The sequence below is a fragment of the Carassius auratus genome, chromosome 35 (genome assembly GCF_003368295.1).
Source record: "Carassius auratus strain Wakin chromosome 35, ASM336829v1, whole genome shotgun sequence".
NCBI lineage: Eukaryota > Metazoa > Chordata > Actinopteri > Cypriniformes > Cyprinidae > Carassius > Carassius auratus.
The window spans coordinates 4,338,804-4,352,323 of record NC_039277.1 but is presented as its reverse complement, the minus strand read 5'-3'; the positions used below and the strand labels follow the sequence as shown (position 1 = coordinate 4,352,323).

The 13,520-nt window shown below is 35.3% G+C and overlaps 1 protein-coding gene across 5 annotated transcripts in view; it reads right to left on the bottom strand.

The window, feature by feature from the left end:
* The window catches only part of strbp (spermatid perinuclear RNA binding protein), an 85,592-nt gene that overhangs the window by 32,326 nt on the left and 39,746 nt on the right, over positions 1-13,520 (bottom strand). For all 5 annotated transcript variants that reach the window (XM_026219381.1, XM_026219380.1, XM_026219382.1 and 2 more), the window contains exon 3: positions 4,098-4,239. In XM_026219381.1, the coding sequence (XP_026075166.1) occupies positions 4,098-4,100 (3 nt within the window). In that variant the 5' untranslated portion in view covers positions 4,101-4,239. The remainder of the gene's footprint in view (positions 1-4,097; positions 4,240-13,520) is intronic.

Here is a 13,520-nt window from a genome sequence, read left to right as displayed (position 1 = left end):
AATCCATATGGAAGTCAATTTAAACTGAAAGAGACTTTTCAGTTTTTAAAAGTTGTAAATGTAATTCACCTAATTACATTTAGATGAAATGTTTTACAAGGAAAAACTATTTTAGTTCACATTTTTCACATTTAATTCAATGTTTTACTTGCCCTTTCTTTGTAATTCTTTGTGTTGCTACTTCTAATCTAATATTAGCTATCCTGTTAAAGCTTTCAAATGGTAACACAAACTTCTCTGATTGATTGATATCCCTTTAGAATTGTGGGAAAATAGTACAGTATTTTATGTTTAAATGTTAACTTAAAATGCACACAGAAACTGCATTTAGCAAATACCATCATCAACATCAGAGCTCTGGAGCTCAATGTTGGTTTGTTGTGAAAAATTGATACAACACCGCTAAAGCTCTATATCGCTAAGGCTATAGAAATTCTGAATGGCATTTTGCATTGCCTGCTCAGGAAAGTAAAGACTTGTTAGTGGACTTTCTATCGTAATTTGGTACCAGTTTCAAAGCATCTTAATAAGAACTAATCAGAGGTTAACAGAAAAATTAGATACCCACTGAGTAGGATATTAGTTGATTCTAAGCATATTCTAATAGGATCCTTCAGGAAGTATTCCAAATTCTGACCAAAATTCCAAAATGAATCCTGAACACACTGATTTAAGGATGGTTTAGTGGAACGTGGAGGCAGATTGAAAAAGAGAAAAGCAAGCATGCATATGTATATGTGAGAGAGAAAGAGATCAAGTACAATTAAGCAACAGAGGGTTTCATCAAACCACTAGATTAACGAATGGCACACTGGGGATATATTCAGACAAACAGATCTCAATCGAATGGAGTAAGATAGGCACACACACACAGATGGATCAAGACAATTAAAATCGAGGGGGCATGAGGATTTGGAATAATGATATTATACAACAACAATAATAATATTGTTGTAGCGCAGTTTGTACTTAGTAATGTGTATTTATGGCTCCTGCTTTGCTTATCAAATGGATTAAATAACCACATGAGGGGTCCTGGTATGTTGTGTTGTCTCTGCGTGTATATTTGAGGTCAGTCTTCAGTATTAAATTAATTACACACAACTAATTAAAATGTCTTCCAGGCAGGCAATGATCTGCAAAGCTCTGTGGCTACTTATTATAGACTCATAGGCATAGACATGAGCTGACCACAAACAGCTGTCGAATGATGCAGGTCTTCTTGATGAGTGCATGCATATGTATGTGTGATGAGATTGACACAAACAAACTGTGACAGTGTGCATGAGCAGCTCTCTGATGCATGAAGTTTGTAAATCTGAAGTGGCCCCAGAACACAGACCTGGGGAACACCACTTTAAAAATGCATATACAGTACACTAGGGCTGAACGATTAATCAAAATCAAACCAAAATGACGAATTGGCATAGTTAAATAACTGAATAACAAGAGCTGCATTTTTTTTAATTAAATAAATATATGCACTGCGTCAATAGTAAATGCTGCTCATCTCTGCAAGCACAGTAAGTTTGAGTCGTTTAAAACATTCATCTGAAAAAGCAACAGCTTTTAAATGGTAAAAGGATATTTTCTTATTTGTACAAATTTCTACAAAGGTTTACTGACTTTATATAGTTAATTTTGCACAGAAAACATCATGTTAACATATGTAAAGTTTAACTTTTGTATAAATATCCAAAAGTGTGTATTTTAAAATGTATTTTGATACCTCCTTCACTGGAGTTTATGCCAATTGTTTGCTTGTCTTTTTAAATTAAAGGATGAGTTGAAATACAAACCCGATTCCAAATCAGTTGGGACACTGTACAACATACAACATAGATGACATATCAAATGTTTAAACTGAGAAAATGTATAATTTTAAGGAAAAAAATAAGTTGATTTTAAATTTCATGGCATCAACACATCTCAAAAAAGTTGGGACAAGTCCATGTTTGCCACTGTGTGGCATCCCCTCTTCTTTTTATAACAGCCTGCAAACGTCTGGAGACTGAAGACAAGTTGCTCAAGTTTAGTATTAGGAATGTTGTCCCATTCTTGTCTAATACAGGATTTTAATTGCTCAACTGTCTTTGGTCTTTGTTGCATCTTCCTCTTTATGATGCGCCTAATTGGTTATCTATGGGTGAAAGATCTGGACTGGAGGCTGGCCATTTCAGTACCCGGATCCTTCTACGCAGCCATGATGTTGTAATTGATGCAGTATTTGGTCTGGCATTGTCATGTTGGAAAATGCAAGGTCTTCCCTGAAAGAGACGAGGTCTGGATGTGTGTGTATGTTGTTCTAGAACTTTGATATACCTTTTAGCATTGATGATGCCTTTCCAGATGTGTAAGCTGCCCATGCCACACGCAGTCATGCAACCCCATACCATCAGAGATGCAGGCTGCTGAACTGAGCGCTGATAACAACTTGGGTTGTCCTTGTCCTCTTTAGTCCGGATGACATGGAGTCCCAGTTTTCCAAAAAGAACAAATTTTGATTCACTTTACCACAGTCCATTTTAAATGAACCTTGGCCCAGAGAAAACACCTGCCCTTCTGGATCATGTTTAGATATGGCTTCTTTTTGACCTATAGAGTTTTAGCCGGCAACTGCGAATGGCACGGTGGATTGTGTTCACCGACAATGTTTTCTGGAAGTATTCCTGAGCCCATGTTGTGATTTCCATTACAGTAGCACTCCTGTATGTGATGCAGTGCCGTCTAAGGACCCTGAAGATCATGGGCATCCAGTATGGTTTTCTGGCCTTGACCCTTACGCACAGAGATTGTTCTAGATTCTCTGAATCTTTGGATGATATTATGCACTGTAGATGATGATAACTTCAAACTCTTTGCAATTTTTCTTAGAAACTCCTTTCTGATATTGCTCCACTATTTTTTGCCGCAGCATTGGGGGAATTGGTGATCCTCTGCCCATCTTGACTTCTGAGAGACACTGACACTCTGAGAGGATCTTTTTATACCCAATCATGTTGCCAATTGACCTAATAAGTTGCGAATTGGTCCTCCAGCTGTTCCTTATATGTACATTTAACTTTTCCAGCCTCTTATTGCTACCTGTCCCAACTTTTTTAGAATGTGTATCTCTCATGAAATCCAAAATGAGCCAATTTTTTGCATGACATTTCAAAATGTCTCACTTTCAACATTTAATATGTTATCTATATTCCATTGTGAATAAATTATAAGTTTATGAGATTTGTAAATTATTCTATTCCTTTTTAAATGTTTTGGAATCGGGTTTTTCATTCTCTGTGATATTAAAAATTACACAAGGTTTGCTCTTTAGAGAGCTCAGCTACAAAACACAGAGCCTTCCTTTAAGCCAAAACACAATACTCAGAATTCTGCGTTCATTTTCAGACTGCCATTCGTTGCATAAGAGCACTATGTGCATTTTTTCCCCTGAAAGTCCATTTCCTTGGAACAGTGCAGGGTCATGCTGAAAACACAGCCAGAGTGTGTGTTAGTGCACTGTGTGTGTGTGTTTGTGTGTGTATCTGTGGGCTCTGCCACTTTGGCCACAATTTGATAGGAAGTCGAGTGAAACCAGGAAGGTCACCTCGTTATGTGGACAATAAATCAATATACAGATACAGCCGCAGAAGACACAGAGAGCCACTAGAGTGAGCGAAGTGGGAAGCGCTTGAGTGTACATGCGTGCATATGCTTGCTTGTGTATTTCCAAGGTCACCCCTGGCTGCCGCAGCAAAGCTGGGTTAGCATTAGAGCTCACTCTAGCAGGGCGATCATTATGTTGGGTTATTTATGAACCTCCCCGAACTCTCAGACTTTAATAATTCAAACAGCACAGCCCTACACTCCCATGAGACCCTGCTCCCACAAGCCGGAGGTGAGGGCCATTAATCAAACACTGATCTCCCCTTTCTCTCTTTCTTGCAAGTTCCCATCACATTTTCTCAATCACATCTTGGCTGGTTTTAGATTAGAGCGGTTTGGACAGAAACACAAGTAAGGGAGTTTTCACAATGTACTGTAGACATTAATTTCACGCAAACAAAACTATGATGCTTAACCAGCCACACAAACAGGAGATAAGGGTTTTTTACCATGGCGGCTGGAGGGTTGCTAGGCACGCTGTGTCCGTGAACGTGTGTGTGCGAGCGCGAAGTGTGGAGACGGGGGTCTTGGGACACCCTCTCCTCATGCGCTCACCTCTCTGCCCCCCCGCTGAGCCCTTCTGCACCAATCCTGAAAGACAGACAGAGAACAACGTTAATTACATGTATCCTGTGCATTTTTATTATAAGCAACACACACTGTTAGTGCACAAGATGGATAAACAGCACTGAAATCAAGGGGACTAAACGTGTAGCATAACAAACCCTCACAAAAGAAGGTATCAGGGATTCTTTGTTTGGAAATGAGCAATGCAGTATATGTATGTTATACATATTTCTTGCTTTGGGTGCTGCCACACAACTTAGATGTGGTCTGTTGTTCTGCTGCTTTATTTCCCGACACAGGGAAGTGTTTGCATGTATACTAGTTTTATAGAACACTTTTATAGGCCTGTTTATCAGGCTTATCTCGCAAAGTGCTTCCACTGCTCAAGATAAACATGGCTGTATGTGAAAGTCTTCTCAACGCAGAACACACACACACCGGAATTGTTTTGAGTGGTGGCAATAACCATAATTTGTGGATCAAACATTGAACTGCAAACTTTTCCTCCACTTAATCCCTTCTTATCTGGCCAAATCTCTTCTCTGTATTAATGCAATTTCCCTGGAATATAATTTCATTCTCTGGATTACAGCTTTTGGATCTGAACAGATGTACTCTTAAAAAAATAATTTTTTTTTTTTTTTTTAAATATCCAGAAACTGTAAGGGGAGAGAGACGATCCCAATCGTATTCCAATGGTAAAGTGCTGTAGTGTTTTGGATAGATGCTATATTGCTGCTAGGGGATTTGGTGGTTGCTAAAGTGTTTAGAGAGTTGATCAATGTTATGATATGCACCATGGTTTTTGAAATTGCTCAGGTGTTCTAAATGGTGTTGCAAAGGCCAGTCTGATTTTTTTATTTTGTTTAAAAAAATAATACTTTATTAAGCAGAAATGCGTTAAACTGATCAAAAGTGACCGTAAAAACTAAAACAATAATAACAACAAGATCTATTGTTCTTTTAGACTTTCTATTCTTCAGAACAAAAAATAAATAAATACATTGCAGTTCCGCAAAAATAGTAAGCAGCACAACTTCCACACTGATAATAAATCAGCATATAGAATGATTTCTGAAGGATCACGTGACACTGAAGACTGGACAAACACATACTGTATCAAGTGTGCCGTTTGGGACAGGGCCACAAACTAAGATCATTTGCATAATCTGGTTATAGCATGTAATATAAAATGTTCTCACCTAATGTAGACCTGATGTACACATTACCAGATAATCCATTACCAGATAATGGTGAATAGGAAGAAACAGTGCCACTCAATAAGGCACTGCTTATCTTGAGTCCCTTTATGCACCAAACCTCAAGTTTGACATCCTTTTAAGAGATGAACAAGTGTATCTCGTAAGGGACCCCACAGTGCTGCCAACAGCACAATTACGCTCAATGCAGCCCTGCAGATCTTCTGTTATAATGTTCAGTGGAGTGTGTCCACAAAGAGACATTCACAGTCTGCTCGCGGACGGCCCTGCTGTCACTGCCTCCTTATCAGCATCACACTCACACCGAGATCATTAGCCCCCAACTGACCAACATTTAAACATGTAGATGACTATCACTTCACTAGACTGCTCATCTTCTTTATGTTATATACTAATGAGTGTGTTTCATGTCAGGATAATCATTTATTACCTTTTCGGAAGATAAAGCAATACTGAGTTAACAGGAACACTACTCCTTCACAGTACTTGATAATGATAATTCCTTGATTCTAAGTGAAACCAAGAGTGTTGAAATGATCTTTGACCCTAGATATGTGGGGGATTATTGTCCAGGATTCATCGTATAAATACTTGGGTGTTTATATTGACAAATTTTTTATGTTGGTCTTCTCACATTAACAGTCTGTGTTCTAGATTTCAGCAGAGGTTATACTTTTTGGGAAGGTTAAAAGTATTTGGGGTACATCAGAAGATTGTTTTCTGTTTTATCAGTTGGTTTGGTAAGATATTGTCTTACAGCATGGTGTGGACACTTGACTGTCCAATCAACGTCGAAACTGGCTCGACTTGTACATACTGCTTTAAAATTGTAGACTGGGAAGCGAAACGATGTACTGTAAACAGGAGATGTATGAGGTATCTGTTTTAAGACAAGATAAGAAAACTCTTGCTGATGACATATTTTACATGAGAATTAAACCTTACTATTAATAAGGAGCAAATTAGGAGTTTGAGGTAAAAGCCATGGTTAATAGTTAGTTAATATTAAGAACTGGCCCCAAAACCTGTCCTTACATGTATTGAATAAATGTGAACATATTTTAATTTTCATTTTTGGAAACGTTTTAAAAGCAGAGATTTCCCCAAATATCATGAAGTGATCCATAAGTATACAGTAAATGCATCCTGAAAATGTTTACACATCAAGCTGAGGTTAAAGAAAGCAGGAGATCATTGATTACCATGCAGTGGTCAGACATTTAACCTCAATATTTCAGCATGAATAAGTAAACACATCCTCCAGCTTGTAAAAAACAAATGAGATCAGCATTTCTCAACACTGCCCCCTTGACCGACCTTCACTTTCACCTTCTTTCTGCCTGATGTCAATCCTTTAATCATTTTTCTGGTTCCCTCTAGCAGTTCAGATAATAGAGGTATTAGAAGAGCATGAGCGAGAGGTGGATTTAACTGGATTCTGTTCCTGAAGACAGAAGACAGCATTGCTGCCCTGCAACCAATTACACTACCACTAACAGGGAACAGGGAAAATCTAAAGCGATTCAAACCCTGCATATCACTGCCAGGCTTTAAATGAAAATAACGAGACATACTGTACCTCATTTGCCAAACTTTTTTAATAAAGTACTTACAATTGTATATTTGCTAGCATTAACATTTTGGAGAATAAACAAACAGTGCTGAGATGTCAATTCAGATTGCTCATTTAGATCACATCACATTTCCCATTGAATGCAAGTTTGACATCATGTCTTTGCAACTTAAATTTATTGTTAATATTTTTCACAAATATGATTTCAGATTTCACATCTCAACAGCAAAACCAAGAAACTGAACAGCTCATGGTATTTCCAATCATACTGTACTTCTTCACCTCAGTGGCGTACAGAGGGGTGTGGGACCTTTAATAATGTTTATTAGTTCTAACAAATAAGTTTGAACAAGCACAGAACAATACAGGGGTAGAGGAAAATCTACAAAAAATATTTGGGATATAAACACTATATTTATTATGAACCTGTTGATTGATAACTAGGAGAAGAATAGAGTAAACCTTATAGTTAACATACACACAAAGCGTGACTGATGTGAATAAAATCTGTCATCATATTATGTTTGAAAGGTTGTTTTCTCTTTTATTATTATTGATAAGAATGATTATTATCCTTATACTGTTAAACTGTTATAATTTATAAAATTTTCTCACAATAATTTAGAATTGTATTAATATTAAGTATTACAATAAGTTGTATATTATTACTATAAAAAAAGCGTATATTTAAGAAATGTAATCATCTCCGGAGGATATATAATTGTATACTGTAGTTGTTGTAAATATAACCTCTACTGTACTCTGAACAGCTGGATATGCTTCATCTGAATGTCACACATCTCACTGGAGAACCATCTGAACAGGCATTTCTCTCTCCTCAGCTCATAATCAGAGGGAAAAGATCTTCACTATACCAAAGACCTTTTTTTTTGATCCAGGAAAACTAATGTTTCAAGGCAGTCAGATAAATTAATTGAGGTATTTCACCCAAAAATGCAAATTCTGTCAACATTTACTCTCCCTCACCTTTATGATTTTCTTTCTTCCATGAAAAAAAGAAAAGAAAATGTATTTATCCACTTTAATGAAAGGCAAAAGAAAACAAATCTATTTTGATCACCATTGATACTCATTATATATTATATACAATTTCTTTTGTAGCATGGAAAAAAGAAAGTCACACAGATTTGGAACAACGCGTGTCATGATTCATCAGGCTCTCTCGTCACACACACACACACACACACACACACACTCTCTCACCAGCCTTCTGATGACCATCAACTGACCCTCTTCAGCTCATCAATCAACTCTGCATTAAGGCATTAATGATACAGTTTATTATTTTTATTTGTACTCTATTCTCAAATTGGATTCTTTATTGCAGTTTTTCACTTCTAAAAAGGGAAAGGTTAATACAAATTGTATTTGACTGTTCTGATTTACAGTAGTAAATAAATGCCATTTTTAAAGCTTGCTGAACTTTTATTTACTTGGATATTTACAGTACAATGTAAGATTGGCCTGTCTGTATTAATTGTGGCCCCTCTTGTGCCCTCAGATAAAAAAAAAAACCTAGAATATCCCTGATTCATTAATTCATACACATCTATATTCTTTTGCAAAACATTAAGGTACCACTGGCTATAGCATATCAAGCAGTTATACAGAGCTTAATTTCACAAATTTGAGTCTTACAAATACATGAATTTGAGAAAAGATGTGTTTTGAGTTTTTGTGATGCATTTGAAATAATTCTGTGTTATTTTATCATTGTTAATATTTTGAATTATTTTATATTTTTAACATGCTTTTGTGTTAATTTTAGCTACAGTTTTAGTGATTTTGTCCTTTAGTGTTTTTGTTTAAATCTATTGTTTTTACTTATTATTTTACTACATAAAAATACATGAAATGAAAATGAGAAATGCTGCTTGAGAAAATATTGTTTGTTTGTAATTTTGTAAAAATTTGTTAGAACATTTATATTTATGGTTAACTGTTTTGAGTTTGACAAAGATAAGTTTTTTAACTATACTACTAGAAAAAAACAACTGGATGTTTCTAGAAAAAAAAAAATCAAGCTAATATTTCCATTTGTTTTTAATTATATGCATTTTTTTATATAATTTAATTGTTTGCAGTTAGTACTTAGAATACTATGATATTAGCCTTAGCAAGACAAAGGAGTTAGCCATTTTATTTCAAAAATGTAATTTCATCCACGATCAATTAAGGTGTTAATCAGATGTTAAAAAATACGACCCTTAAAACAGAATCATAATTCATTCTTATTATAATTCATTCAAAACTTGCAGCTCTTCTGTCTATTTAAATGAAGTAGTGGCAGAACTCATTAAAACCCATCAATCCACCCGAGTAACGAAAAACATTGTTTTCATCTAGTAAACTGAAGACAGAAAGAGATTTCGACAGGGGAGTAGGTTAGCATCACATCTTCTCCCCAGTGTTACTAATTACATGCATTCATTTTCTTTTTCTTTCATTCTTCTCAGCGTTTTAAGGAACACTGTTAATTTCCTCTCTAGGGAAATCAACAGAAGCTGGTATTAAATGAAAGCGTCTTTCATTCGAAGCCTAGCTGTTTTCTACAAGTTTGACATTTATTTACCATCATGAATCTCCTAAAATCTCAAAATGAGCTTGGGTACGCATTTTTGCTCCCTCATTACAAACATCCCATGATTCCTCTAAGGAAAAGGCACTGGCATGGCATCTCATTAGAATGAGGTTGCCAGATCAGCGCCACACTTCTCTGCACACTGATTATTGGACGGCCATTTAATGAATCTTGCACATGGCAAACCGCACCTGCTCCCACGGAAAGACTCGGGTGCTGGTTAGGGTCTGTGCCATAAACAGATGCTATTTTGTTACTCCAAACATACAAACCATCAGTCGGGGAACTGCAACTCTAGGAAGTGTTATGTTTAGGTTAGTGGTGGGTTACAAGCTAAATATGGAGCTGTGTGTTCATACTTGTATGAGTTTAAACACCATCGCCCATCTAAATGTTTACTTCAGAGCCATTTTAACCTCTTCGAATAAGTCTATTAATAATGACCCCGACACACATCTATATTGAGAGTGTGTGTTTAGAGAAGGGAACACAGAAGTTTTGAATAAGCCACTCAAAACTTGCTCGCACATACAGTACTTGTGTATTCCTCGGCAGACTGTCATGCTGGTCGAGTGCTGTTTTACACCCAGACAGAAGCACACATGAGAGCACATGCACAGAAAGCCAATGCGCATAAGGAAGCCCTTCTCATGAAGCTTGCTGTACTCGATCCAGAATTTCGAGGTTTTTAGATGTGTCGTATTTATATTTCTGCAGTAATCAAGTCAAGGTTCTAGCCTAAATACATGAAAGCAAATCATCCGACATTGTTGAGTTGAATGACAGCAGTGAGAAAGGCCGTCAAGGTTTCCAATTCTTATGCTCAACAATGAGACGTTCTGAAAGTATTAAAACAGACAGATGAAAGAGAAAAGTCTTTGTTTTTTTTTACTCATTTTAACCTGGAATAAACATTCATTCAAAACAGCTGTCAAGGAATAATTCAGAGTGACATGAAGGGAAAAAATGGGGGTCTGGGATAAAGAAAAAAAGATATAAATTTAAATATATATATAATTTTGTTTAAAATGCACCTGCCTTTTATTTCTTAAAAATCTAATATTTGTTTTCATGTTACATATGGTTTACAAAAATTTGGTGTTAGTGCAACCAAGTAAACAGTTTAGATTTTTTTTTTATATATTACAATTATATAATATATATATATAAAAAAAAAATTGTTTTCAAAAACGTTTTTAAATATATTGGTAAAAAAAAGGTCAAAATTATTATTATTATTTATATATATATATATATATATATATATATATATATATATATATATATATATATATATATATATATATATATATATGTATATGAATATTATTTCTTCATATGGTTTTGTTAATTTAAACAAAAGCAGAAAAAAAGAGGAAACTTTGAGAAAATAATCACATTTAAAAAAAAATATGTGTATGTGCACTAAAGTCTTTTTTGATGATAAATCTTCATATAAATTCAAATATAAATTCAGGCACATCTCAGAAATACAGCCCCCCGAAGTCAACAAACATGTCACATTTCCTTCCAACTCTTCTAAATACAACAACAAAGCAACAGGACACTTAAAATAATTTCTGCATAAAGTGCATCCTTAAAACCTTTAACCTCTTCTTCTCATTCTCAAAAAACATTAAATCTCATGACAACCCGCTCTGATCACTAAAGGAGCAAGTATAACTAATTGTTTACGATAAGCACAATACAAACACGCATCATCTTCCAAAAGTGATGTCCATTTACTGACAACATCATCTTCAAAGCTGACTTGTCTTCCTGGAATCTGGAGAGGTGTGTTGATTAAAAAAAATGGCTTATGTTGAAGTGGAAATGCGAGAGAAAGTGCAGCTTCACGCATTTGTTGATCTGGCAGCGAAGGAAAACGCTGAATACGCTTTAGGGAGAATGGATGCCATCAATAAACAAATAACTGCATTGTCAATATTTAAGATGGAGAGGTGCTTCCTGCTGACTTTAGGTCAATCCTGTAGGGACACAAATGAGAGAGAGGAGGATAACAAGAATAGAGAGATTACAAAGTATAACTAGAGACCAGCAACTACGTCCTTCCTTTTCCTCACACAATTCTCATTTGTCTCACTTTCTACAGCTTTCAACTTCCACTTCCTCAATCAACTTCTGACGGCCTAATGTGACACTAACAGATGCACATCAGACACAAAGATCCATCAGAGCAAACGCTTCCCAAACAAATCTTAAAATTACACTGACAGGAATAGGCTGCTATGTGTCATTTTCTCTGGAAAAGTTCTTCCTATCTCAGTTTTTCCTGAAGAGTAATCAAAGTCAAAGAAATTAAAAATATATATAATACAGTTAAATTAACATGATTTGATACCCATTTCAATAGCATAGCAAATACTAATATGCTAACAAACACATTATATTTGTTTAATTTTATGTTAATATTTAACTTTTGAAATATAGGAAGCAATTAAAATGTTAAATATTACAATAAATATTTACTGTATAAATTATACCAGTTAAATATAGCTTTCAAGTTTTCTTCAGCTAACAACAACGGTTCATTTTACCTTTTTTTTTGTCATTATTAGTGTCTTAATCTTTAACATGTTTATGCCACTAATGGCAAAGTAATTTCACATTTTATCTTTAAAACATAACGATCAATATTATATTTCAATTAAACAGTTTAACTTTTTAATAAAAGCTTTAGATTTCACTACATTGGCTTGGGTTAAAGGTTTAGACATTAGTGTGGGCATAAACCTGATCTACAGTATTGGCTGACTCGTTTGTCTTCTACTGCTAAGACATTTTAAACGAGGAACGGCAAAATGGCCTGGATTTATAATGAGATGCATCAAACTGATCTCCTCTTTGATGTCGCCTGAGGACTCACACACATCAACGTTCAAATCCCCATACACACTCTTTGCCTAATAGTGTTTTATTCTAAAAGCATACACTGCACAAATACACATTCATTACAAATGCAAGTGAACAACTGTTGTGGTATTAAAACTACAGTCAGTCTGAGCATGTATTAATTTAATGGCAGTTGCTCTGAAATAAACCCAGACAGAGAATATCTTTGTACTCAAGAGATTATGGCTACTTTTACGTGCTCTTATATTTTATACACACACACACACAAACACACACACACACAAGTATATACATTAACAATATCACACTCGTAGCGGTGCAATATATCTGTATATCAGCACAGCTGTTAATAAAAGTGTACTGATATACTCTACAGCTATATCTCAATTCTACAAGTGTGACAGCAGTGTATTGTACAGTTTGACATCAGAAATGTGTAAATATAAAAAGAGACCCCAACGGAGTGTTCTCAAAAACCCTCTTCTGTGCAGAACTACTTCCTTCCACTGGATTCAAATCTCAGTTTGACTGTTTAACATCTGAGATCAAGATCCGTTACTAATTAAAAAACGTCACTTTAGAACTAATATGGAAGAAATGCTGAGTTGCTTCACTGAAAACGTATTTTATCACTGTATTAAAAGCTCACTGTATTATTATGAGAGAGAGATGAACTGAGTGTGATAACCTGCATCTGATACAGCATTCATTCTTCAGCTCAATCTCACATTCACAGTAAAACATTTGCTTGAATGTCCGCTGAGGAAAGCGATATCTTTGTCGTACTATCCTTTCATCTGATAAGGGTGATTTCCATTAACAGCACTACTCAATGCATTTGTTGGCTGCGTCTTAAGAGGTGTTGTTGAAAGTAAAAATAACTTCCTTGTTTACAACCCTGTTCAATCTCTTTCAATATAAAAGTCTTTACTGCTGACTCACTCATAAAATCATGTAACTAAACTTTGTAACTAAAATCACCATCACCAGCAAACTTCTCAAATTTCTCAATACTAAATACTATTATTAAATACTA